Below are 24,238 nucleotides of genomic sequence, written 5' to 3'. Positions count from 1 at the left end.
TAGTCATCATGTTTTAACAGGATGTTGTCTCCAGATAGTCATCATGTTTTAACAGGATGTTGTCTCCAGATAGTCATCATGTTTTAACACAGTGTTGTCTCCAGATAGTCATCATGTTATAACAGGATGTTGTCTCCAGATAGTCATCGTGTTTTAACACAGTGTTGTCTCCAGATAGTCATCATGTTTTAACACAGTGTTGTCTCCAGATAGTCATCATGTTATAACAGGATGTTGTCTCCAGATAGTCATCATGTTATAACAGGATGTTGTCTCCAGATAGTCATCATGTTATAACAGGATGTTGTCTCCAGATAGTCATCATGTTATAACAGGATGTTGTCTCCAGATAGTCATCATGTTTTAACACAGTGTTGTCTCCAGATAGTCATCATGTTATAACAGGATGTTGTCTCCAGATAGTAATGGTGTTTTAACACAGTGTTGTCTCCAGATAGTCATCATGTTATAACAGGATGTTGTCTCCAGATAGTCATCGTGTTTTAACACAGTGTTGTCTCCAGATAGTCATCATGTTTTAACACAGTGTTGTCTCCAGATAGTCATCATGTTATAACAGGATGTTGTCTCCAGATAGTCATCATGTTATAACAGGATGTTGTCTCCAGATAGTCATCATCTTATAACAGGATGTTGTCTCCAGATAGTCATCATGTTATAACAGGATGTTGTCTCCAGATAGTCATCATGTTATAACAGGATGTTGTCTCCAGATAGTCATCATCTTATAACAGGATGTTATCTCCAGATAGTCATCATGTTTTAACACAGTGTTGTCTCCAGATAGTCATCATGTTATAACAGGATGTTGTCTCCAGATAGTCATCGTGTTTTAACAGGATGTTGTCTCCAGATAGTCATCATGTTATAACACAGTGTTGTCTCCAGATAGTCATCATGTTTTAACACAGTGTTGTCTCCAGATAGTCATCATGTTTTAACAGGATGTTGTCTCCAGATAGTCATCATGTTTTAACACAGTGTTGTCTCCAGATAGTCATCATGTTATAACAGGATGTTGTCTCCAGATAGTCATCATGTTATAACAGGATGTTGTCTCCAGATAGTCATCATGTTATAACAGGATGTTGTCTCCAGATAGTCATCATGTTATAACACAGTGTTGTCTCCAGATAGTCATCATGTTTTAACAGGATGTTGTCTCCAGATAGTCATCATGTTTTAACACAGTGTTGTCTCCAGATAGTCATCATGTTTTAACACAGTGTTGTCTCCAGATAGTCATCATGTTATAACAGGATGTTGTCTCCAGATAGTCATCATGTTATAACACAGTGTTGTCTCCAGATAGTCATCATGTTATAACACAGTGTTGTCTCCAGATAGTCATCATGTTATAACAGGATGTTGTCTCCAGATAGTCATCATGTTTTAACACAGTGTTGTCTCCAGATAGTCATCATGTTTTAACACAGTGTTGTCTCCAGATAGTCATCATGTTTTAACAGGATGTTGTCTCAAGATAGTCATCATGTTATAAAAGGATGTTGTCTCCAGATAGTCATCATGTTTTAACACAGTGTTGTCTCCAGATAGTCATCATGTTATAACACAGTGTTGTCTCCAGATAGTCATCATGTTATAACACAGTGTTGTCTCCAGATAGTCATCATGTTATAACACAGTGTTGTCTCCAGATAGTCATCATGTTTTAACACAGTGTTGTCTCCAGATAGTCATCATGTTATAACAGGATGTTGTCTCCAGATAGTCATCATGTTTTAACACAGTGTTGTCTCCAGATAGTCATCATGTTTTAACACAGTGTTGTCTCCAGATAGTCATCATGTTATAACAGGATGTTGTCTCCAGATAGTCATCATGTTATAACAGGATGTTGTCTCCAGATAGTCATCATGTTATAACACAGTGTTGTCTCCAGATAGTCATCATGTTTTAACACAGTGTTGTCTCCAGATAGTCATCGTGTTTTAACACAGTGTTGTCTCCAGATAGTCATCATGTTTTAACACAGTGTTGTCTCCAGATAGTCATCATGTTTTAACAGGATGTTGTCTCCAGATAGTCATCATGTTATAACAGGATGTTGTATCCAGATAGTCATCATGTTATAACACAGTGTTGTCTCCAGATAGTCATCATGTTATAACACAGTGTTGTCTCCAGATAGTCATCATGTTTTAACACAGTGTTGTCTCCAGATAGTCATCGTGTTTTAACACAGTGTTGTCTCCAGATAGTCATCATGTTTTAACACAGTGTTGTCTCCAGATAGTCATCATGTTTTAACAGGATGTTGTCTCCAGATAGTCATCGTGTTTTAACACAGTGTTGTCTCCAGATAGTCATCATGTTTTAACACAGTGTTGTCTCCAGATAGTCATCATGTTTTAACAGGATGTTGTCTCCAGATAGTCATCGTGTTTTAACACAGTGTTGTCTCCAGATTGTCATCATGTTTTAACACAGTGTTGTCTCCAGATAGTCATCATGTTATAACAGGGTGTTGTCTCCAGATAGTCATCATGTTTTAACACAGTGTTGTCTCCAGATAGTCATCATGTTTTAACACAGTGTTGTCTCCAGATAGTCATCATGTTTTAACACAGTGTTGTCTCCAGATAGTCATCATGTTTTAACAGGATGTTCTCTCCAGATAGTCATCATGTTTTAATACAGTGTTGTCTCCAGATAGTCATCATGTTTTAACACAGTGTTGTCTCCAGATAGTCATCATGTTTTAACACAGTGTTGTTTCCAGATAGTCATCATGTTTTAACACAGTGTTGTCTCCAGATAGTCATCATGTTTTAACAGGATGTTGTCTCCAGATAGTCATCATGTTTTAACACAGTGTTGTCTCCAGATAGTCATCATGTTATAACAGGATGTTGTCTCCAGATAGTCATCATGTTATAACAGGATGTTGTCTCCAGATAGTCATCATGTTATAACAGGATGTTGTCTCCAGATAGTCATCATGTTATAACACAGTGTTGTCTCCAGATAGTCATCATGTTTTAACACAGTGTTGTCTCCAGATAGTCATCGTGTTTTAACACAGTGTTGTCTCCAGATAGTCATCGTGTTTTAACACAGTGTTGTCTCCAGATAGTCATCATGTTTTAACACAGTGTTGTCTCCAGATAGTCATCATGTTTTAACAGGATGTTGTCTCCAGATAGTCATCGTGTTTTAACACAGTGTTGTCTCCAGATAGTCATCATGTTTTAACACAGTGTTGTCTCCAGATAGTCATCATGTTTTAACAGGATGTTGTCTCCAGATAGTCATCGTGTTTTAACACAGTGTTGTCTCCAGATTGTCATCATGTTTTAACACAGTGTTGTCTCCAGATAGTCATCATGTTATAACAGGGTGTTGTCTCCAGATAGTCATCATGTTTTAACACAGTGTTGTCTCCAGATAGTCATCATGTTTTAACACAGTGTTGTCTCCAGATAGTCATCATGTTTTAACACAGTGTTGTCTCCAGATAGTCATCATGTTTTAACAGGATGTTCTCTCCAGATAGTCATCATGTTTTAATACAGTGTTGTCTCCAGATAGTCATCATGTTTTAACACAGTGTTGTCTCCAGATAGTCATCATGTTTTAACACAGTGTTGTTTCCAGATAGTCATCATGTTTTAACACAGTGTTGTCTCCAGATAGTCATCATGTTTTAACAGGATGTTGTCTCCAGATAGTCATCATGTTTTAACACAGTGTTGTCTCCAGATAGTCATCATGTTATAACAGGATGTTGTCTCCAGATAGTCATCATGTTATAACAGGATGTTGTCTCCAGATAGTCATCATGTTATAACAGGATGTTGTCTCCAGATAGTCATCATGTTATAACACAGTGTTGTCTCCAGATAGTCATCATGTTTTAACACAGTGTTGTCTCCAGATAGTCATCGTGTTTTAACACAGTGTTGTCTCCAGATAGTCATCATGTTTTAACACAGTGTTGTCTCCAGATAGTCATCATGTTTTAACAGGATGTTGTCTCCAGATAGTCATCGTGTTTTAACACAGTGTTGTCTCCAGATAGTCATCATGTTTTAACACAGTGTTGTCTCCAGATAGTCATCATGTTTTAACAGGATGTTGTCTCCAGATAGTCATCGTGTTTTAACACAGTGTTGTCTCCAGATTGTCATCATGTTTTAACACAGTGTTGTCTCCAGATAGTCATCATGTTATAACAGGGTGTTGTCTCCAGATAGTCATCATGTTTTAACACAGTGTTGTCTCCAGATAGTCATCATGTTTTAACACAGTGTTGTCTCCAGATAGTCATCATGTTTTAACACAGTGTTGTCTCCAGATAGTCATCATGTTTTAACAGGATGTTCTCTCCAGATAGTCATCATGTTTTAATACAGTGTTGTCTCCAGATAGTCATCATGTTTTAACACAGTGTTGTCTCCAGATAGTCATCATGTTTTAACACAGTGTTGTTTCCAGATAGTCATCATGTTTTAACACAGTGTTGTCTCCAGATAGTCATCATGTTTTAACAGGATGTTGTCTCCAGATAGTCATCATGTTTTAACACAGTGTTGTCTCCAGATAGTCATCATGTTATAACAGGATGTTGTCTCCAGATAGTCATCATGTTATAACAGGATGTTGTCTCCAGATAGTCATCATGTTATAACAGGATGTTGTCTCCAGATAGTCATCATGTTATAACACAGTGTTGTCTCCAGATAGTCATCATGTTTTAACAGGATTTTGTCTCCAGATAGTCATCATGTTTTAACACAGTGTTGTCTCCAGATAGTCATCATGTTTTAATAGGATGTTGTCTCCAGATAGTCATCATGTTTTAACACAGTGTTGTCTCCAGATAGTCATCATGTTATAACAGGATGTTGTCTCCAGATAGTCATCATGTTATAACACAGTGTTGTCTCCAGATAGTCATCATGTTATAACACAGTGTTGTCTCCAGATAGTCATCATTTTTTTACACAGTGTTGTCTCCAGATAGTCATCATGTTTTAACACAGTGTTGTCTCCAGATAGTCATCATGTTTTAACACAGTGTTGTCTCCAGATAGTCATCATGTTATAACAGGATGTTGTCTCCAGATAGTCATCATGTTATAACAGGATGTTGTCTCCAGATAGTCATCATGTTTTAACACAGTGTTGTCTCCAGATAGTCATCATGTTTTAACCGGATGTTGTCTCCAGATAGTCATCATGTTTTAACACAGTGTTGTCTCCAGATAGTCATCATGTTTTAACACAGTGTTGTCTCCAGATAGTCATCATGTTTTAACACAGTGTTGTCTCCAGATAGTCATCATGTTTTAACACAGTGTTGTCTCCAGATAGTCATCATGTTTTAACAGGATGTTGTCTCCAGATAGTCATCGTGTTTTAACACAGTGTTGTCTCCAGATAGTCATCATGTTTTAACACAGTGTTGTCTCCAGATAGTCATCATGTTATAACAGGATGTTGTCTCCAGATAGTCATCATGTTATAACAGGATGTTGTCTCCAGATAGTCATCATGTTATAACAGGATGTTGTCTCCAGATAGTCATCATGTTATAACAGGATGTTGTCTCCAGATAGTCATCATGTTATAACAGGATGTTGTCTCCAGATAGTCATCATGTTATAACACAGTGTTGTCTCCAGATAGTCATCATGTTTTAACAGGATGTTGTCTCCAGATAGTCATCATGTTTTAACACAGTGTTGTCTCCAGATAGTCATCATGTTTTAACACAGTGTTGTCTCCAGATAGTCATCATGTTATATCAGGATGTTGTCTCCAGATAGTCATCATGTTATAACACAGTGTTGTCTCCAGATAGTCATCATGTTATAACACAGTGTTGTCTCCAGATAGTCATCATGTTATAACAGGATGTTGTCTCCAGATAGTCATCATGTTTTAACACAGTGTTGTCTCCAGATAGTCATCATGTTTTAACACAGTGTTGTCTCCAGATAGTCATCATGTTTTAACAGGATGTTGTCTCCAGATAGTCATCATGTTATAAAAGGATGTTGTCTCCAGATAGTCATCATGTTTTAACACAGTGTTGTCTCCAGATAGTCATCATGTTATAACACAGTGTTGTCTCCAGATAGTCATCATGTTATAACACAGTGTTGTCTCCAGATAGTCATCATGTTATAACACAGTGTTGTCTCCATATAGTCATCATGTTTTAACACAGTGTTGTCTCCAGATAGTCATCATGTTATAACAGGATGTTGTCTCCAGATAGTCATCATGTTTTAACACAGTGTTGTCTCCAGATAGTCATCATGTTTTAACACAGTGTTGTCTCCAGATAGTCATCATGTTATAACAGGATGTTGTCTCCAGATAGTCATCATGTTATAACAGGATGTTGTCTCCAGATAGTCATCATGTTATAACACAGTGTTGTCTCCAGATAGTCATCATGTTATAACACAGTGTTGTCTCCAGATAGTCATCATGTTTTAACACAGTGTTGTCTCCAGATAGTCATCGTGTTTTAACACAGTGTTGTCTCCAGATAGTCATCATGTTTTAACACAGTGTTGTCTCCAGATAGTCATCATGTTTTAACAGGATGTTGTCTCCAGATAGTCATCGTGTTTTAACAGGATGTTGTCTCCAGATAGTCATCGTGTTTTAACACAGTGTTGTCTCCAGATTGTCATCATGTTTTAACACAGTGTTGTCTCCAGATAGTCATCATGTTATAACAGGGTGTTGTCTCCAGATAGTCATCATGTTTTAACACAGTGTTGTCTCCAGATAGTCATCATGTTTTAACACAGTGTTGTCTCCAGATAGTCATCATGTTTTAACAGGATGTTGTCTCCAGATAGTCATCATGTTTTAACACAGTGTTGTCTCCAGATAGTCATCATGTTTTAACACAGTGTTGTCTCCAGATAGTCATCATGTTTTAACAGGATGTTCTCTCCAGATAGTCATCATGTTTTAACACAGTGTTGTCTCCAGATAGTCATCATGTTTTAACACAGTGTTGTCTCCAGATAGTCATCATGTTTTAACACAGTGTTGTTTCCAGATAGTCATCATGTTTTAACACAGTGTTGTCTCCAGATAGTCATCATGTTTTAACACAGTGTTGTCTCCAGATAGTCATCATGTTTTAACACAGTGTTGTCTCCAGATAGTCATCATGTTATATCAGGATGTTGTCTCCAGATAGTCATCATGTTATAACACAGTGTTGTCTCCAGATAGTCATCATGTTATAACACAGTGTTGTCTCCAGATAGTCATCATGTTATAACAGGATGTTGTCTCCAGATAGTCATCATGTTTTAACACAGTGTTGTCTCCAGATAGTCATCATGTTTTAACACAGTGTTGTCTCCAGATAGTCATCATGTTTTAACAGGATGTTGTCTCCAGATAGTCATCATGTTATAACACAGTGTTGTCTCCAGATAGTCATCATGTTATAACACGATGTTGTCTCCAGATAGTCATCATGTTTTAACACAGTGTTGTCTCCAGATAGTCATCATGTTTTAACACAGTGTTGTCTCCAGATAGTCATCATGTTTTAACACAGTGTTGTCTCCAGATAGTCATCATGTTTTAACAGGATGTTGTCTCCATATAGTCATCATGTTTTAACACAGTGTTGTCTCCAGATAGTCATCATGTTATAACACGATGTTGTCTCCAGATAGTCATCATGTTTTAACACAGTGTTGTCTCCAGATAGTCATCATGTTTTAACACAGTGTTGTCTCCAGATAGTCATCATGTTATAACAGGATGTTGTCTCCAGATAGTCATCATGTTATAACAGGATGTTGTCTCCAGATAGTCATCATGTTATAACACAGTGTTGTCTCCAGATAGTCATCATGTTATAACACAGTGTTGTCTCCAGATAGTCATCATGTTTTAACACAGTGTTGTCTCCAGATAGTCATCGTGTTTTAACACAGTGTTGTCTCCAGATAGTCATCATGTTTTAACACAGTGTTGTCTCCAGATAGTCATCATGTTTTAACAGGATGTTGTCTCCAGATAGTCATCATGTTTTAACAGGATGTTCTCTCCAGATAGTCATCATGTTTTAACACAGTGTTGTCTCCAGATAGTCATCATGTTTTAACACAGTGTTGTCTCCAGATAGTCATCATGTTTTAACACAGTGTTGTTTCCAGATAGTCATCATGTTTTAACACAGTGTTGTCTCCAGATAGTCATCATGTTTTAACAGGATGTTGTCTCCATATAGTCATCATGTTTTAACACAGTGTTGTCTCCAGATAGTCATCATGTTATAACACGATGTTGTCTCCAGATAGTCATCATGTTTTAACACAGTGTTGTCTCCAGATAGTCATCATGTTTTAACACAGTGTTGTCTCCAGATAGTCATCATGTTATAACAGGATGTTGTCTCCAGATAGTCATCATGTTATAACAGGATGTTGTCTCCAGATAGTCATCATGTTATAACACAGTGTTGTCTCCAGATAGTCATCATGTTATAACACAGTGTTGTCTCCAGATAGTCATCATGTTTTAACACAGTGTTGTCTCCAGATAGTCATCGTGTTTTAACACAGTGTTGTCTCCAGATAGTCATCATGTTTTAACACAGTGTTGTCTCCAGATAGTCATCATGTTTTAACAGGATGTTGTCTCCAGATAGTCATCATGTTTTAACAGGATGTTCTCTCCAGATAGTCATCATGTTTTAACACAGTGTTGTCTCCAGATAGTCATCATGTTTTAACACAGTGTTGTCTCCAGATAGTCATCATGTTTTAACACAGTGTTGTTTCCAGATAGTCATCATGTTTTAACACAGTGTTGTCTCCAGATAGTCATCATGTTTTAACAGGATGTTGTCTCCAGATAGTCATCATGTTTTAACACAGTGTTGTCTCCAGATAGTCATCATGTTATAACAGGATGTTGTCTCCAGATAGTCATCATGTTATAACAGGATGTTGTCTCCAGATAGTCATCATGTTATAACAGGATGTTGTCTCCAGATAGTCATCATGTTATAACACAGTGTTGTCTCCAGATAGTCATCATGTTTTAACAGGATGTTGTCTCCAGATAGTCATCATGTTTTAACACAGTGTTGTCTCCAGATAGTCATCATGTTTTAACAGGATGTTGTCTCCAGATAGTCATCATGTTTTAACACAGTGTTGTCTCCAGATAGTCATCATGTTATAACAGGATGTTGTCTCCAGATAGTCATCATGTTTTAACACAGTGTTGTCTCCAGATAGTCATCATGTTTTAACACAGTTTTGTCTCTAGATAGTCATCATGTTATAAAAGGATGTTGTCTCCAGATAGTCATCATGTTTTAACACAGTGTTGTCTCCAGATAGTCATCATGTTATAACACAGTGTTGTCTCCAGATAGTCATCATATTATAACACAGTGTTGTCTCCAGATAGTCATCATGTTATAACACAGTGTTGTCTCCAGATAGTCATCATTTTTTTACACAGTGTTGTCTCCAGATAGTCATCATGTTTTAACACAGTGTTGTCTCCAGATAGTCATCATGTTTTAACACAGTGTTGTCTCCAGATAGTCATCATGTTATAACAGGATGTTGTCTCCAGATAGTCATCATGTTATAACAGGATGTTGTCTCCAGATAGTCATCATGTTTTAACACAGTGTTGTCTCCAGATAGTCATCATGTTTTAACCGGATGTTGTCTCCAGATAGTCATCATGTTTTAACACAGTGTTGTCTCCAGATAGTCATCATGTTTTAACACAGTGTTGTCTCCAGATAGTCATCATGTTTTAACACAGTGTTGTCTCCAGATAGTCATCATGTTTTAACACAGTGTTGTCTCCAGATAGTCATCATGTTTTAACAGGATGTTGTCTCCAGATAGTCATCGTGTTTTAACACAGTGTTGTCTCCAGATAGTAATCATGTTTTAACACAGTGTTGTCTCCAGATAGTCATCATGTTATAACACAGTGTTGTCTCCAGATAGTCATCATGTTATAACAGGATGTTGTCTCCAGATAGTCATCATGTTTTAACACAGTGTTGTCTCCAGATAGTCATCATGTTTTAACACAGTGTTGTCTCCAGATAGTCATCATGTTTTAACACAGTGTTGTCTCCAGATAGTCATCATGTTTTAACACAGTGTTGTCTCCAGATAGTCATCATGTTTTAACAGGATGTTGTCTCCAGATAGTCATCGTGTTTTAACACAGTGTTGTCTCCAGATAGTCATCATGTTTTAACACAGTGTTGTCTCCAGATAGTCATCATGTTTTAACAGGATGTTGTCTCCAGATAGTCATCGTGTTTTAACACAGTGTTGTCTCCAGATAGTCATCATGTTTTAACACAGTGTTGTCTCCAGATAGTCATCATGTTTTAACAGGATGTTGTCTCCAGATAGTCATCGTGTTTTAAAACAGTGTTGTCTCCAGATAGTCATCATGTTATAACACAGTGTTGTATCCAGATAGTCATAATGTTTTAACAGGATGTTGTCTCCAGATAGTCATCGTGTTTTAACACAGTGTTGTCTCCAGATTGTCATCATGTTTTAACACAGTGTTGTCTCCAGATAGTCATCATGTTATAACACAGTGTTGTCTCCAGATAGTCATCATGTTATAACAGGATGTTGTCTCCAGATAGTCATCATGTTTTAACACAGTGTTGTCTCCAGATAGTCATCATGTTTTAACACAGTGTTGTCTCCAGATAGTCATCATGTTTTAACAGGATGTTGTCTCCAGATAGTCATCATGTTTTAACACAGTGTTGTCTCCAGATAGTCATCATGTTTTAACACAGTGTTGTCTCCAGATAGTCATCATGTTTTAACACAGTGTTGTCTCCAGATAGTCATTATGTTTTAACAGGATGTTGTCTCCAGATAGTCATCATGTTTTAACATTATTTTGTTTGTTTGTTTGTTGTTTGTCTCTGCAGCCATTTGTAATCCATGACATGAAGTCTCTTCAGGAAGGAGAGCGGTTTATCAACTGCAGACAGATGCCGGTCCATGTTGTCCAGGAGACCAGGCCTGGGACTGGGACTGGGACTGGGACTGGCTGTGGTCCAGGTATTATAATGTTGTTAGTATCCTCTGTGGGGTTGGGGTTGGGGCTGGCTGTGGTCTAGGTATTATAATGTTGTTAGTATCCTCTGTGGGGTTGGGGCTGGCTGTGGTCTAGGTATTATAATGTTGTTAATATCCTCTGTGGGGTTGGGGCTGGCTGTGGTCTAGGTATTATAATGTTGTTAATATCCTCTGTGGGGTTGGGGCTGGCTGTGGTCTAGGTATTATAATGTTGTTAATATCCTCTGTGCGGTTGGGGCTGGCTGTGGTCTAGGTATTATAATGTTGTTAATATCCTCTGTGGGGTTGGGGCTGGCTGTGGTCCAGGTATTATAATGTTGTTAGTATCCTCTGTGGGGTTGGGGTTGGGGCTGGCTGTGGTCTAGGTATTATAATGTTGTTAATATCCTCTTTGGGGTTGGGGCTGGCTGTGGTCTAGGTATTATAATGTTGTTAATATCCTCTGTGGGGTTGGGGCTGGCTGTGGTCTAGGTATTATAATGTTGTTAATAACCTCTGTGGGGTTGGGGCTGGCTGTGGTCTAGGTATTATAATGTTGTTAATATGCTCTGTGGGGTTGGGGCTGGCTGTGGTCTAGGTATTATAATGTTGTTAATATCCTCTGTGGGGTTGGTGCTGGCTGTGGTCTAGGTATTATAATGTTGTTAATATCCTCTGTGGGGTTGGGGCTGGCTGTGGTCTAGGTATTATAATGTTGTTAATATCCTCTGTGGGGTTGGGGCTGGCTGTGGTCTAGGTATTATAATGTTGTTAATATCCTCTGTGGGGTTGGGGCTGGCTGTGGTCTAGGTATTATAATGTTGTTACTATCCTCTTTGGGGTTGGGGTTGGTGCTGGCTGTGGTCTAGGTATTATAATGTTGTTAATATCCTCTGTGGGGTTGGGGTTGGGGCTGGCTGTGGTCCAGGAATTATAATGTTGTTAATATCCTCTGTGGGGTTGGGGTTGGGGCTGGCTGTGGTCTAGGTATTATAATGTTGTTAATATCCTCTGTGGGGTTGGGGTTGGGGCTGGCTGTGGTCCAGGAATTATAATGTTGTTAATATCCTCTGTGGGGTTGGGGTTGGGGCTGGCTGTGGTCTAGGTATTATAATGTTGTTAATATCCTCTATGGGGTTGGGGCTGGCTGTGGTCCAGGTATTATAATGTTGTTAATATCCTCTGTGGGGTTGGGGCTGGCTGTGGTCTAAGTATTATAATGTTGTTAATATCCTCTGTGGGGTTGGGGCTGGCTGTGGTCTAGGTATTATAATGTTGTTAATATCCTCTGTGGGGTTGGGGCTGGCTGTGGTCCAGGTATTATAATATTGTTAGTATCCTCTGTGGGGTTGGGGCTGGCTGTGGTCTAGGTATTATAATGTTGTTAATATCCTCTGTGGGGTTGGGGCTGGCTGTGGTCTAGGTATTATAATGTTGTTAATATCCTCTGTGGGGTTGGGGCTGGCTGTGGTCTAGGTATTATAATGTTGTTAATATCCTCTGTGGGGTTGGGGCTGGCTGTGGTCCAGGTATTATAATGTTGTTAATATCCTCTGTAGGGTTGGGGTTGGGGCTGGCTGTGGTCCAGGTATTATAATGTTGTTAATATCCTCTGTGGGGTTGGGGTTGGGGCTGGCTGTGGTCTAGGTATTATAATGTTGTTAATATCATCTGTGGGGTTGGGGCTGGCTGTGGTCCAGGTATTATAATGTTGTTAATATCCTCTGTGGGGTTGGGGCTGGCTGTGGTCTAGGTATTATAATGTTGTTAATATCCTCTATGGGGTTGGGGCTGGCTGTGGTCTAGGTATTATAATGTTGTTATTATCATCTGTGGGGTTGGGGTTGGGGCTGGCTGTGGTCCAGGTATTATAATGTTGTTAATATCCTCTGTGGGGTTGGGGCTGGCTGTGGTCTATGTATTATAATGTTGTTAATATCCTCTGTGGGGTTGGGGCTGGCTGTGGTCTAGGTATTATAATGTTGTTAATATCCTCTGTGGGGTTGGGGCTGGCTGTGGTCTAGGTATTATAATGTTGTTAATATCCTCTGTGGGGTTGGGGTTGGGGCTGGCTGTGGTCTAGGTATTATAATGTTGTTAATATCCTCTGTGGGGTTGGGGCTGGCTGTGGTCTAGGTATTATAATGTTGTTAATATCCTCTGTGGGGTTGGGGCTGGCTGTGGTCTAGGTATTATAATGTTGTTAATATCCTCTGTGGGGTTGGTGCTGGCTGTGGTCTAGGTATTATAATGTTGTTAATATCCTCTGTGGGGTTGGGGCTGGCTGTGGTCTAGGTATTATAATGTTGTTAATATCCTCTGTGGGGTTGGGGCTGGCTGTGGTCTAGGTATTATAATGTTGTTAATATCCTCTGTGGGGTTGGGGTTGGGGCTGGCTGTGGTCTAGGTATTATAATGTTGTTAATATCCTCTGTGGGGTTGGGGTTGGGGCTGGCTGTGGTCTAGGTATTATAATGTTGTTAATATCCTCTGTGGGGTTGGGGCTGGCTGTGGTCCAGGTATTATAATGTTGTTATTATCCTCTGTGGGGTTGGGGTTGGGGCTGGCTGTGGTCCAGGTATTATAATGTTGTTAATATCCTCTGTGGGGTTGGGGCTGGCTGTGGTCTAGGTATTATAATGTTGTTAATATCCTCTGTGGGGTTGGGGCTGGCTGTGGTCTAGGTATTATAATGTTGTTAATATCCTCTGTGGGGTTGGGGTTGGGGCTGGCTGTGTTCCAGGTATTATAATGTTGTTAATATCCTCTGTGGGGTTGGGGCTGGCTGTGGTCTAGGTATTATAATGTTGTTAATATCATCTGTGGGGTTGGGATTGGGGCTGGCTGTGGTCTAGGTATTATAATGTTGTTAGTATCCTGTGTGGGGTTGGGGCTGGCTGTGGTCTAGGTATTATAATGTTGTTAATATCCTCTGTGGGGTTGGGGCTGGCTGTGGTCTAGGTATTATAATGTTGTTAATATCCTCTGTGGGGTTGGGGTTGGGGCTGGCTGTGGTCTAGGTATTATAATGTTGTTAATATCCTCTGTTGGGTTGGGGCTGGCTGTGGTCTAGGTATTATAATGTTGTTAATATCCTCTGTGGGGTTGGGGTTGGTGCTGGCTGTGGTCTAGGTATTATAATGTTGTTAATATCCTCTGTGGGGTTGGGGCTGGCTGTGGTCTAGGTATTATAATGTTGTTAATATCCTCTGTGGGGTTGGGGTTGGCTGTGGTCTAGGTATTATAATGTTGTTAATATCCTCTGTGGGGTTGGGGCTGGCTGTGGTCTAGGTATTATAATGTTGTTAATATCCTCTGTGGGGTTGGGGCTGGCTGTGGTCTAGGTATTATAATGTTGTTAATATCCTCTGTGGGGTTGGGGCTGGCTGTGGTCCAGGTATTATAATGTTGTTAATATCCTCTGTGGGGTTGGGGCTGGCTGTGGTCTAGGTATTATAATGTTGTTAATATCCTCTGTGGGGTTGGGGCTGGCTGTGGTCTAGGTATTATAATGTTGTTAATATCCTCTGTGGGGTTGGGGTTGGGGCTGGCTGTGGTCCAGGTATTATAATGTTGTTAATATCCTCTGTGGGGTTGGGGCTGGCTGTGGTCTCGGTATTATAATGTTGTTAATATCCTCTGTGGGGTTGGGGTTGGGGCTGGCTGTGTTCCAGGTATTATAATGTTGTTAATATCCTCTGTGGGGTTAGGGCTGGCTCTGGTCTAGGTATTATAATGTTGTTAATATCCTCTGTGGGGTTGGGGTTGGGGCTGGCTGTGGTCCAGGTATTATAATGTTGTTAATATCCTCTGTGGGGTTGGGGCTGGCTATGGTCTAGGTATTATAATGTTGTTAATATCCTCTGTGGGGTTGGGGCTGGCTGTGGTCTAGGTATTATAATGTTGTTAATATCCTCTGTGGGGTTGGGGCTGGCTGTAGTCCAGGTATTATAATGTTGTTAATATCCTCTGTGGGGTTGGGGCTGGCTGTGGTCCAGGTATTATAATGTTGTTAATATCCTCTGTGGGGTTGGGGCTGGCTGTGGTCCAGGAATTATAATGTTGTTAATATCCTCTGTGGGGTTGGGGTTGGGGCTGGCTGTGGTCTAGGTATTATAATGTTGTTAATATCCTCTGTGGGGTTGGGGTTGGGGCTGGCTGTGGTCCAGGTATTATAATGTTGTTAATATCCTCTGTGGGGTTAGGGCTGGCTCTGGTCTAGGTATTATAATGTTGTTAATATCCTCTGTGGGGTTGGGGCTGGCTGTGGTCTAGGTATTATAATGTTGTTAATATCCTCTGTGGGGTTGGGGCTGGCTGTGGTCCAGGTATTATAATGTTGTTAATATCCTCTGTGGGGTTGAGGCTGGCTGTGGTCTAGGTATTATAATGTTGTTAATATCCTCTGTGGGGTTGGGGCTGGCTGTGGTCCAGGTATTATAATGTTGTTAGTATCCTCTGTGGGGTTGGGGGTGGGGCTGGCTGTGGTCTAGGTATTATAATGTTGTTAATATCCTCTGTGGGGTTGGGGCTGGCTGTAGTCCAGGTATTATAATGTTGTTAATATCCTCTGTGGGGTTGGGGCTGGCTGTGGTCTAGGTATTATAATGTTGTTAATATCCTCTATGGGGTTGGGGCTGGCTGTGGTCTAGGTATTATAATGTTGTTAATATCCTCTGTGGGGTTGGGGTTGGGGCTGGCTGTGTTCCAGGTATTATAATGTTGTTAATATCCTCTGTGGGGTTGGGGCTGGCTGTGGTCTAGGTATTATAATGTTGTTAATATCATCTGTGGGGTTGGGATTGGGGCTGGCTGTGGTCTAGGTATTATAATGTTGTTAGTATCCTGTGTGGGGTTGGGGCTGGCTGTGGTCTAGGTATTATAATGTTGTTAATATCCTCTGTGGGGTTGGGGCTGGCTGTGGTCTAGGTATTATAATGTTGTTAATATCCTCTGTGGGGTTGGGGTTGGGGCTGGCTGTGGTCTAGGTATTATAATGTTGTTAATATCCTCTGTTGGGTTGGGGCTGGGGCTGGCTGTGGTCTAGGTATTATAATGTTGTTAATATCCTCTGTGGGGTTGGGGTTGGTGCTGGCTGTGGTCTAGGTATTATAATGTTGTTAATATCCTCTGTGGGGTTGGGGCTGGCTGTGGTCTAGGTATTATAATGTTGTTAATATCCTCTGTGGGGTTGGGGCTGGCTGTGGTCCAGGTATTATAATGTTGTTAATATCCTCTGTGGGGTTGGGGCTGGCTGTGGTCCAGGTATTATAATGTTGTTAATATCCTCTGTGGGGTTGGGGCTGGCTGTGGTCTAGGTATTATAATGTTGTTAATATCCTCTGTGGGGTTGGGGCTGGCTGTGGTCCAGGAATTATAATGTTGTTAATATCCTCTGTGGGGTTGGGGTTGGGGCTGGCTGTGGTCTAGGTATTATAATGTTGTTAATATCCTCTGTGGGGTTGGGGTTGGGGCTGGCTGTGGTCCAGGTATTATAATGTTGTTAATATCCTCTGTGGGGTTAGGGCTGGCTCTGGTCTAGGTATTATAATGTTGTTAATATCCTCTGTGGGGTTGGGGCTGGCTGTGGTCTAGGTATTATAATGTTGTTAATATCCTCTGTGGGGTTGGGGCTGGCTGTGGTCCAGGTATTATAATGTTGTTAATATCCTCTGTGGGGTTGAGGCTGGCTGTGGTCTAGGTATTATAATGTTGTTAATGTCCTCTGTGGGGTTGGGGCTGGCTGTGGTCCAGGTATTATAATGATGTTAGTATCCTCTGTGGGGTTGGGGTTGGGGCTGGCTGTGGTCTAGGTATTATAATGTTGTTAATATCCTCTGTGGGGTTGGGGCTGGCTGTAGTCCAGGTATTATAATGTTGTTAATATCCTCTGTGGGGTTGGGGTTGGGGCTGGCTGTGGTCTAGGTATTATAATGTTGTTAATATCCTCTGTGGGGTTGGGGCTGGCTGTAGTCCAGGTATTATAATGTTGTTAATATCCTCTGTGGGGTTGGGGCTGGCTGTGGTCTAGGTATTATAATGTTGTTAATATCCTCTATGGGGTTGGGGCTGGCTGTGGTCTAGGTATTATAATGTTGTTAATATCCTCTGTGGGGTTGGGGCTGGCTGTGGTCCAGGTATTATAATGTTGTTAATATCCTCTGTGGGGTTGGGGTTGGGGCTTGCTGTGGTCCAGGTATTATAATGTTGTTAATATCCTCTGTGGTGTTGGGGTTGGGGCTGTCTGTGGTCTAGGTATTATAATGTTGTTAATATCCTCTGTGGGGTTGGGGCTGGCTGTGGTCTAGGTATTATAATGTTGTTATTATCCTCTGTGGGGTTGGGGTTGGGGCTGGCTGTGGTCTAGGTATTATAATGTTGTTAATATCCTCTGTGGGGTTGGGGTTGGGGCTGGCTGTGGTCTAGGTATTATAATGTTGTTAATATCCTCTGTGGGGTTGGGGTTGGGGCTGGCTGTGGTCCAGGTATTATAATGTTGTTAATATCCTCTGTGGGGTTGGGGCTGGCTGTGGTCTAGGTATTATAATGTTGTTAATATCCTCTGTGGGGTTGGGGCTGGCTGTGGTCCAGGTATTATAATGTTATAAATATCCTCTGTGGGGTTGGGGCTCGCTGTGGTCTAGGTATTATAATGTTGTTAATATCCTCTGTGGGGTTGGGGCTGGCTGTGGTCTAGGTATTATAATGTTGTTAATATCCTCTGTGGGGTTGGGGCTGGCTGTGGTCCAGGTATTATAATGTTGTTAGTAACCTCTGTGGGGTTGGGGTTGGGGCTGGCTGTGGTCTAGGTATTATAATGTTGTTAATATCCTCTGTGGGGTTGGGGCTGGCTGTAGTCCAGGTATTATAATGTTGTTAATATCCTCTGTGGGGTTGGGGCTGGCTGTGGTCTAGGTATTATAATGTTGTTAATATCCTCTGTGGGGTTGGGGTTGGGGCTGGCTGTGGTCCAGGTATTATAATGTTGTTAATATCCTCTGTGGGGTTGGGGCTGGCTGTGGTCTAGGTATTATAATGTTGTTAATATCCTCTGTGGGGTTGGGGCTGGCTGTGGTCTAGGTATTATAATGTTGTTAATATCCTCTGTGGGGTTGGGGCTGGCTGTGGTCTAGGTAATATAATGTTGTTAATATCCTCTGTGGGGTTGGGGCTGGCTGTAGTCCAGGTATTATAATGTTGTTAATATCCTCTGTGGGGTTGGGGCTGGCTGTGGTCTAGGTATTATAATGTTGTTAATATCCTCTGTGGGGTTGGGGCTGGCTGTGGTCTAGGTATTATAATGTTGTTAATATCCTCTGTGGGGTTGGGGCTGGCTGTGGTCCAGGTATTATAATGTTGTTAATATCCTCTGTGGGGTTGGGGTTGGGGCTGGCTGTGGTCCAGGTATTATAATGTTGTTAATATCCTCTGTGGGTTTGGGGTTGGGGCTGTCTGTGGTCTAGGTATTATAATGTTGTTAATATCCTCTGTGGGGTTGGGGCTGGCTGTGGTCCAGGTATTATAATGTTGTTAGTATCCTCTGTGGGGTTGGGGCTGGCTGTGGTCCAGGTATTATAATGTTGTTAATATCCTCTGTGGGGTTGGGGCTGGCTGTGGTCTAGGTATTATAATGTTGTTAATATCCTCTGTGGGGTTGGGGTTGGGGCTGGCTGTGGTCCAGGTATTATAATGTTGTTAGTATCCTCAGTGGGGTTGGGGTTGGGGCTGGCTGTGGTCTAGGTATTATAATGTTGTTAATATCCTCAGTGGGGTTGGGGCTGGCTGTGGTCTAGGTATTATAATGTTGTTAATATCCTCTGTGGGGTTGGGGCTGGCTGTGGTCCAGGTATTATAATGTTGTTAATATCCTCTGTGGGGTTGAGGCTGGCTGTGGTCTAGGTATTATAATGTTGTTAATATTCTCTGTGGGGTTGGGGCTGGCTGTGGTCCAGGTATTATAATGATGTTAGTATCCTCTGTGGGGTTGGGGTTGGGGCTGGCTGTGGTCTAGGTATTATAATGTTGTTAATATCCTCTGTGGGGTTGGGGCTGGCTGTAGTCCAGGTATTATAATGTTGTTAATATCCTCTGTGGGGTTGGGGTTGGGGCTGGCTGTGGTCTAGGTATTATAATGTTGTTAATATCCTCTGTGGGGTTGGGGCTGGCTGTAGTCCAGGTATTATAATGTTGTTAATATCCTCTGTGGGGTTGGGGCTGGCTGTGGTCTAGGTATTATAATGTTGTTAATATCCTCTATGGGGTTGGGGCTGGCTGTGGTCTAGGTATTATAATGTTGTTAATATCCTCTGTGGGGTTGGGGCTGGCTGTGGTCCAGGTATTATAATGTTGTTAATATCCTCTGTGGGGTTGGGGTTGGGGCTTGCTGTGGTCCAGGTATTATAATGTTGTTAATATCCTCTGTGGTGTTGGGGTTGGGGCTGTCTGTGGTCTAGGTATTATAATGTTGTTAATATCCTCTGTGGGGTTGGGGCTGGCTGTGGTCTAGGTATTATAATGTTGTTATTATCCTCTGTGGGGTTGGGGTTGGGGCTGGCTGTGGTCTAGGTATTATAATGTTGTTAATATCCTCTGTGGGGTTGGGGTTGGGGCTGGCTGTGGTCTAGGTATTATAATGTTGTTAATATCCTCTGTGGGGTTGGGGTTGGGGCTGGCTGTGGTCCAGGTATTATAATGTTGTTAATATCCTCTGTGGGGTTGGGGCTGGCTGTGGTCTAGGTATTATAATGTTGTTAATATCCTCTGTGGGGTTGGGGCTGGCTGTGGTCCAGGTATTATAATGTTATAAATATCCTCTGTGGGGTTGGGGCTCGCTGTGGTCTAGGTATTATAATGTTGTTAATATCCTCTGTGGGGTTGGGGCTGGCTGTGGTCTAGGTATTATAATGTTGTTAATATCCTCTGTGGGGTTGGGGCTGGCTGTGGTCCAGGTATTATAATGTTGTTAGTAACCTCTGTGGGGTTGGGGTTGGGGCTGGCTGTGGTCTAGGTATTATAATGTTGTTAATATCCTCTGTGGGGTTGGGGCTGGCTGTAGTCCAGGTATTATAATGTTGTTAATATCCTCTGTGGGGTTGGGGCTGGCTGTGGTCTAGGTATTATAATGTTGTTAATATCCTCTGTGGGGTTGGGGTTGGGGCTGGCTGTGGTCCAGGTATTATAATGTTGTTAATATCCTCTGTGGGGTTGGGGCTGGCTGTGGTCTAGGTATTATAATGTTGTTAATATCCTCTGTGGGGTTGGGGCTGGCTGTGGTCTAGGTATTATAATGTTGTTAATATCCTCTGTGGGGTTGGGGCTGGCTGTGGTCTAGGTAATATAATGTTGTTAATATCCTCTGTGGGGTTGGGGCTGGCTGTAGTCCAGGTATTATAATGTTGTTAATATCCTCTGTGGGGTTGGGGCTGGCTGTGGTCTAGGTATTATAATGTTGTTAATATCCTCTGTGGGGTTGGGGCTGGCTGTGGTCTAGGTATTATAATGTTGTTAATATCCTCTGTGGGGTTGGGGCTGGCTGTGGTCCAGGTATTATAATGTTGTTAATATCCTCTGTGGGGTTGGGGTTGGGGCTGGCTGTGGTCCAGGTATTATAATGTTGTTAATATCCTCTGTGGGTTTGGGGTTGGGGCTGTCTGTGGTCTAGGTATTATAATGTTGTTAATATCCTCTGTGGGGTTGGGGCTGGCTGTGGTCCAGGTATTATAATGTTGTTAGTATCCTCTGTGGGGTTGGGGCTGGCTGTGGTCCAGGTATTATAATGTTGTTAATATCCTCTGTGGGGTTGGGGCTGGCTGTGGTCTAGGTATTATAATGTTGTTAATATCCTCTGTGGGGTTGGGGTTGGGGCTGGCTGTGGTCCAGGTATTATAATGTTGTTAGTATCCTCAGTGGGGTTGGGGTTGGGGCTGGCTGTGGTCTAGGTATTATAATGTTGTTAATATCCTCTGTGGGGTTGGGGCTGGCTGTGGTCTAGGTATTATAATTTTGTTAATATCCTCTGTGGGGTTGGGGTTGGGGCTGGCTGTGGTCCAGGTATTATAATGTTGTTAATATCATCTGTGGGGTTGGGGTTGGGGCTGGCTGTGGTCTAGGTATTATAATGTTGTTAATATTCTCTGTGGGGTTGGGGCTGGCTGTGGTCTAGGTATTATAATGTTATTAATATCCTCTGTGGGGTTGGGGCTGGCTGTGGTCTAGGTATTATAATGTTGTTAATATCCTCTGTGGGGTTGGGGCTGGCTGTGGTCCAGGTATTATAATGTTGTTATTATCCTCTGTGGGGTTGGGGTTGGGGCTGGCTGTGGTCCAGGTATTATAATGTTGTTAATATCCTCTGTGGGGTTGGGGCTGGCTGTGGTCTAGGTATTATAATGTAGTTAATATCCTCTGTGGGGTTGGGGCTGGCTGTGGTCCAGGTATTATAATGTTGTTACTATCCTCTGTGGGGTTGGGTTTGGGGCTGGCTGTGGTCTAGGTATTATAATGTTGTTAATATCCTCTGTGGGGTTGGGGTTGGGGCTGTCTGTGGTCCAGGTATTATAATGTTGTTAATATCCTCTGTGGGGTTGGGGCTGGCTGTGGTCTAGGTATTATAATGTTGTTAATATCCTCTGTGGGGTTGGGGCTGGCTGTGGTCCAGGTATTATAATATTATTAATATCCTCTGTGGGGTTGGGGCTCGCTGTGGTCTAGGTATTATAATGTTGTTAATATCCTCTGTGGGGTTGGGGCTGGCTGTGGTCTAGGTATTATAATGTTGTTAATATCCTCTGTGGGGTTGGGGCTGGCTGTGGTCCAGGTATTATAATGTTGTTAGTATCCTATGTGGGGTTGGGGTTGGGGCTGGCTGTGGTCTAGGTATTATAATGTTGTTAATATCCTCTGTGGGGTTGGGGCTGGCTGTAGTACAGGTATTATAATTTTGTAAATATCATCTGTGGGGTTGGGGTTGGGGCTGGCTGTGGTCTAGGTATTATAATGTTGTTAATATCCTCTGTGGGGTTGGGGCTGGCTGTAGTCCAGGTATTATAATGTTGTTAATATCCATTTACATTTACATTTTAGTCATTTAGCAGACGCTCTTATCCAGAGCGACTTACAGGAGCAATTAGGGTTAAGTGCCTTGCTCAAGGGCACATTTACGTCATTTAGCAGACGCTCTTATCCAGAGCGACTCACCAATTGGTGCGTTCACCCTATAGCCAGTGGGATAGTCACTTTACAATTTTTTGGGGGGGGGGGGGGGGGGGGGGGTAGAAGGGTTACTTTATCCTATCCCAGGTATTCCTTAAAGAGGTGGGGTTTCAAATGTCTCCGGAAGGTGGTGAGTGACTCCGCTGTCCTGGCGTCGTGAGGGAGCTTGTTCCACCATTGGGGTGCCAGAGCAGCGAACAGTTTTGACTGGGCTGAGCGGGAACTATGCTTCCGCAGAGGAAGGGGAGCCAGCAGGCCAGAGGTGGATGAACGCAATGCCCTCGTTTGGGTGTAGGGACTGATCAGAGCCCGAAGGTACAGAGGTGCCGTTCCCCTCACTGCTCCATAGGCAAGCACCATGGTCTTGTAGCGGATGCGAGCTTCAACTGGAAGCCAGTGGAGTGTGCGGAGGAGGGGGGTGACGTGAGAGAACTTGGGAAGGTTGAACACCAGACGGGCTGCGGCATTCTGGATGAGTTGTAGGGGTTTAATGGCACAGGCAGGGAGGCCAGCCAACAGCGAGTTGCAGTAGTCCAGACGGGAGATGACAAGTGCCTGGATTAGGACCTGTGCCGCTTCCTGTGTAAGGCAGGGTCGTACTCTCCGAATGTTGTAGAGCATGAACCTGCAGGAGCGGGTCACCGCCTTGATGTTGGCGGAGAACGACAGGGTGTTGTCCAGGGTCACGCCTAGGCTCTTCGCACTCTGGGAGGAGGACACAGCGGAGTTGTCAACCGTGATGGCGAGATCATGGAACGGGCAGTCCTTCCCCGGGAGGAAGAGCAGCTCCGTCTTGCCAGGGTTCAGCTTGAGGTGGTGATCCGTCATCCATACTGATATGTCTGCCAGACATGCAGAGATGCGATTCGCCACCTGGTTATCAGAAGGGGGAAAGGAGAAGATTAGTTGTGTATCGTCAGCGTAGCAATGATAGGAGAGGCCATGTGAGGATATGACAGAGCCAAGTGACTTGGTGTATAGGGAGAAAAGGAGAGGGCCTAGAACTGAGCCCTGGGGGACACCAGTGGTGAGAGCACGTGGTGCGGAGACAGCTTCTCGCCACGCCACTTGGTAGGAGCGACCGGTCAGGTAGGACGCAATCCAGGAGTGAGCCGCGCCGGAGATGCCCAGCTCGGAGAGGGTGGAGAGGAGGATCTGATGGTTCACAGTATCAAAGGCAGCAGACAGGTCTAGAAGGACAAGAGCAGAGGAGAGAGAGTTAGCTTTAGCAGTGCGGAGAGCCTCCGTGACACAGAGAAGAGCAGTCTCAGTTGAATGACCAGTCCTGAAACCTGACTGGTTTGGATCAAGAAGGTCATTCTGAGAGAGATAGCAAGAGAGTTGGCTAAAGACGGCACGCTCAATAGTTTTGGAAAGAAAAGAAAGATGGGATACTGGTCTGTAGTTGTTGACATCAGTGGGATCGAGTGTTGGTTTTTTGAGAAGGGGAGCAACTCTCGCTCTCTTGAAGACGGAAGGGACATGGCCAGCGGTCAAGGATGAGTTGATCAGCGAGGTGAGGTAGGGGAGAAGGTCACCGGAGATGGTCTGGAGAAGAGAGGAGGGGATGGGGTCAAGCGGGCAGGTTGTTGGGCGGCCTGCAGTCACAAGTCGCAGGATTTTATCTGGAGAGAGAGGGGAGAAAGAAGTCAAAGCATAGGGTAGGGCAGTGTGAGTAGGACCAGCAGTGTCATTAGACTTAACAAACGAGGATCAGATGTCGTCAACCTTCTTTTCAAAGTGGTTGACGAAGTCATCCACAGAGAGAGAGGAGGGCGGGGCGGGGGGGGGAGGATTCAGGAGGGAGGAAAATGTGGCAAAGAGCTTCCTAGGGTTAGAGGCAGATGCTTGGAATTTAGAGTGGTAGAAAGTGGCCTTAGCAGCAGAAACAGATGAAGAAAATGTAGAGAGGAGGGAGTGAA

At 42.8% G+C, this 24,238-nt stretch overlaps 1 protein-coding gene across 1 annotated transcript in view; it reads left to right on the top strand.

Annotated features, from left to right (window-relative positions):
- pparg (peroxisome proliferator-activated receptor gamma) overlaps positions 1 to 24,238 on the top strand; it is a 227,358-nt gene that overhangs the window by 167,829 nt on the left and 35,291 nt on the right. The window contains exon 6 of the mRNA XM_084167902.1: positions 10,976 to 11,108. Coding sequence (XP_084024028.1) covers positions 10,976 to 11,108 — 133 coding nt within the window. The remainder of the gene's footprint in view (positions 1 to 10,975; positions 11,109 to 24,238) is intronic.

This window comes from Coregonus lavaretus (assembly GCF_964263955.1).
Source record: "Coregonus lavaretus genome assembly, chromosome: 8".
NCBI lineage: Eukaryota > Metazoa > Chordata > Actinopteri > Salmoniformes > Salmonidae > Coregonus > Coregonus lavaretus.
This window is presented reverse-complemented; position numbering and strand designations above follow the sequence as displayed.